The sequence below is a fragment of the Curcuma longa genome, chromosome 15 (assembly GCF_044706935.1).
Source record: "Curcuma longa cultivar G26 ecotype Majalengka, Jawa Barat chromosome 15, ITB_CL_G26_1.1, whole genome shotgun sequence".
Lineage (NCBI taxonomy): Eukaryota > Viridiplantae > Streptophyta > Magnoliopsida > Zingiberales > Zingiberaceae > Curcuma > Curcuma longa.
Window position 1 is genome coordinate 1,172,692 of NC_133875.1, and position 4,152 is coordinate 1,176,843.

General features: G+C 36.4%; 1 protein-coding gene across 1 annotated transcript; it reads right to left on the reverse strand.

Annotated features, from left to right (window-relative positions):
• Positions 1–1,866: 1,866 nt before the first annotated feature.
• On the reverse strand, positions 1,867–2,646 carry LOC141846715 (high-affinity nitrate transporter-activating protein 2.1-like). The gene is made up of 2 exons (XM_074734753.1): positions 2,482–2,646; positions 1,867–2,391 (listed from the first exon to the last, which is right to left on the reverse strand). Exons 1-2 carry the CDS (start codon positions 2,615–2,617, stop codon positions 1,916–1,918), a joined length of 612 nt encoding a protein of 203 aa, XP_074590854.1. The 5' UTR covers positions 2,618–2,646; the 3' UTR covers positions 1,867–1,915.
• Positions 2,647–4,152: the final 1,506 nt, after the last annotated feature.

Here is a 4,152-nt window from a genome sequence, read left to right on the forward strand (position 1 = left end):
AGTGGAGAGTCAACGAGCAGTCAACTTAGGAACAAACAAAATCGAATAAAATATTTTTGTTCGATTCTATTTCGAAGCCACACAATTGACCAATCGGTTGGTGTATCATCAATCAATTAAGATGGTAGTATGTTGATGAAAAACTAGGAAAGAATCATTGAGTGGATAAAGTTATAGCAAAATGCCAAATTCAAATGTGTCAAAGTGAGTAGTCAATTAGAGGTAATGGAACAATCAACTTATCAACGATTTCTAGACATGGGAAACACCTATAGAAGTGGATTTTGTAGAAGATTTTTAGCTAACGTTCTTGGAGGATCTTTATGCAAGTGTTGTTGTATCTAAAGTCTCCATGAGCAATACAAAGCTATCAAAAGACAAAGTAAAGCATGATCCCATTTGTGTAAATTTTATTTATGTATTATTCCTTGTATTTTGTATCTCCTTTGTATTTCTTATAAGAATAGGAATTTGTAAGAGATTTCTTTGCCTCTTAAAGGTATCCAAGGAGAAAGTATAATAGGATTTTGGGAGTGATCCACTAATGGATCATGGTTGTAGTAGATCTTGGTAGAACCGTGAACCACGTAATATCGATCTTACAATTTGTTGTAAAAATTATGCCTTGGATATTGACTCCCCCCTCCAGCTCAGTAAATTTGCCCCTCCCTAGCTCAATGAGCCAAGTGCTCACGCAACCCGAGCACCCAACATGCCATCATAGACTCTCAAAGCTCTACTTGGAACTACAACTTGGTTTGCTAAATTGGACCCTCCAGGTGATTTTAATTTCTTGAACCTCTTGAGGAAGATATTGTCCTTAGCAAGATGCGTGTCTTGACCATCCCTAGCATGGTTTTGACATGGGTAGGTAAGGATCTGCACTGATATATGATAGGATACAATTTGTGCAAGAGAACCATAGCTTGGAAAGTGCCCTACGAGGAGAGGCCATTGCAGAGCATGGTCTATCCCAATAGGGGATGGTCGAGACGACTCCAAACTATCATTGAGTACAATCTCAATAAAAGTCATGCGACCTGTCTTCCCTAAAGATTGACAACCATACTAGTCAAGGGAAGGACATAGAATAGCAAAGGGGTAAAAGAGCAATGGGATTTTTACCTCAAGTTTCATGAAGTCTCACGTATTAAAAGGGCTTTGTCAAACATCTTCGACACCCTCTAATGTTATCAACGTCTAACGAAGAGGTGGATTATGGATGTATCTAAAAAAGTTTATCAACAATGGGCTTCTATAGGATAGTAAAAAATATCTCATTATTGGTATAGGATTGAAATCTCGTATCGTATGTGTTCTAGCAGTGGGAAAATCAATTATTTCAAAATAACTAAGTTTGTTTTTGATAATCAAAGTTTTTAACTCTTATGATCTCAATTAATTTTGAAGATGATCAGTATCAGTTCTATAAAAATTTTATTTTAAGATAAATTCTAAAAGTATAATAGTAAGAAATGACATCAATCAACCCCTACGATCTTCGCTGTTGATAGCTATTGATTGAGAGTAGATACGAGGGGAACGAATCATCAATCAATCACTGTTCTATAGCTATTGATTGAATAGATACGAGGGGAACGACATCATCAATCAATCAAGTGTTGTGAATGGACACTTCACTTCATTACCTAAACATCACAACAGTTTTGTTCGCCTATTGATCCTATCCTTAAACATCACAATAGTTAAAGGAGAACAATAGTAATTAGATTGATATTTATTCTGATTGATTAAAATTTTCATGACAATCTTTTTTGCAACAACGTAACCACACTCACACTGCTCGCAAGCATATCAATGCCACATCTAACTACCTATATATTATATATATATATATATATATATATATATATATATATATAGTGAAATAGAACACCACGTATGATCTCCTTCTTCACTTCTGCTTCCTCTTCCCCACGTAGAAGAAGAAGAACAACGCCGCAACCGAGAAGGCCGAGAAACAGGCGGCAGCAATGTCAAGCGACGCATGTCGGCCGGATATCCCCACCACCTCGAACAAGTTCGTCGTCTTCTTTGCGTCCGTCGTCTGCCCGTAGGCCACCTTCGTATCGTCGGCGTCGAGCGCGTACGCCCGCACGAAGTAGGTGGCCGTGGGGATATCCCTCTCCACCGTGTACTCGTACGACCCGACGGCGTCTCTGCCGCCGTAGGCCTCGCTGGTGATCTTGAACTGGCACGTCTTGTCCTTCTTCAGCTCGTCGTAGGTTTTGCGCCACCGGCGGTCGGTCTGGCTCACCGGCGCATAGCACAGGACCAGCTTGATCTTCTTGTAGGCGGAGTCGACGCCGGCCTGCAGGCTCTCGTTCAGCGACCAGCTCACCTTGATCTGATCGACGCCGGCGTTCAACACTGCGTAATTAAACAAAAAATAAGAAAAATTATACAGGGAAGTAACAAGATTAATTTGGAGATCAATTCTAAGAACAGAAGCTAGCAAACCTTGGCCTGTTGTTGGAGACGCAGTGACGACGAGAGTGTTGTGAAGAGAAGAAAAGAGCACTGACGCCGTGGAAGGAGCCACAAAGCCTATCACTAGCAGAAGAACAAGAGCAGCCTCAGACGAGACAGCCGCCATTGTTGAATCTCTCTCGCTTCTTCTTTTCTTTTCCCTGTTTGATATTTGTTGCGGAGTTAACGATGGGGAGACTTTGTATATATAGGCGTGGATATTTACAAGGCCAATCTCAGAGGTGATGAACAAACACAGTTGACTTTCCTCCAAAATGCTCTTTAGGGCCACCAAAGGATGCTGTGGCACTTCACATCGAGCTTTGATTTTGGCACTTAATGGTGATCAAGCGAGATGTTTCAGAGGCTTGAGATGCGCGTGACTCTTAGTATTGGCCAAGGGGCAGGCAAAATTGGTTTGACTTTTTGCAGTTGACATTTTCTTGAATGTTTGAGGTGGGAATCGAGTTAGGCAATTAAATTATTTATGGCGTGGCGTTGGGGATTCGATAGAGGAGACGAAAGGAGAGAACACAGAGCGTGGCGTGGCGACAGCAACGCGCATGACGCAGCTCATTCTGAAAAATTAAACAGCCGTTTGTTCCTTCAGGGTACGATTAAACGAGTTTGAGATTAATAATGCAAATGTGTTAGACTTCCGGACAGAGGAAAAGACAGCGTATTTTCTAATTACGTACGTGCGTACTTCTAATAAACTTTGTTATTCTAATAAATAAAAGGTAACAAATTAAAAGAACGTCTCTTTATTATTTTTTAATAAAAAGTATTTTTTAAAAAAAGATATCAAAATAGTGTTTATATTTATCATTCTAAAACACTAAAAAATAATAAAAATATCAAATATGATAAATATTTTAAAGATCTATTTTTGAATATATATAAATTATATTTTAAATTTATCCAATAGATAAATTAGAATACCATCTACTTTTCAATTAGTATCTTGGATTATAAAAAAGAGTTATTATAACTTATCAAAATTATTATACATAAAATATTATTTATCAATTTAGTAAAAATTATTTAAATTTGATCAACATGATTAAGATATTTTTAAAATTTACTGTAGTATTTGTAGCTAGTAGTCGTTATGACCATAGCTACTACAATAATTTTAGTTTTAATATAATTTTAATAATATTTAAGTAATTTTAATTGAATTGATAATAATATTTGGGCAAAAATCAAAAAGAACGCCCATCATTGTGTTTTCATCAAATGGGTATCCCTATTTCTAATTAAAGTCAAATGTACATCACATTTGACTTGAATTGTCCAAAATACCCTTACATATCTAATCATTTGACCATATAGAAGCTAGCAACTAGTTTCTATAATTATAAAAGCTAACAACTAGCTTCTATAACTATAAAAGTTAATTGTTAGCTTCAACAACAATGGCTCTATATCATTTTAATTTTACTTTTCTGAGTGATAATCTAGTTAAAATAATATTTCAACTAGTAAAATAAATGATAGAAACTCCATAACAATTACTACATTTTAAATGAATATTATTTGATCACGATCAAGAGTATAGAAATTAGCATGTACATTTTACAATGTGTAGAAGCTAGCATGTAGCTTTTACAACAATGACTTTATATTATTTTGATGTCGTTTCTCTGAGTAATAATTTGA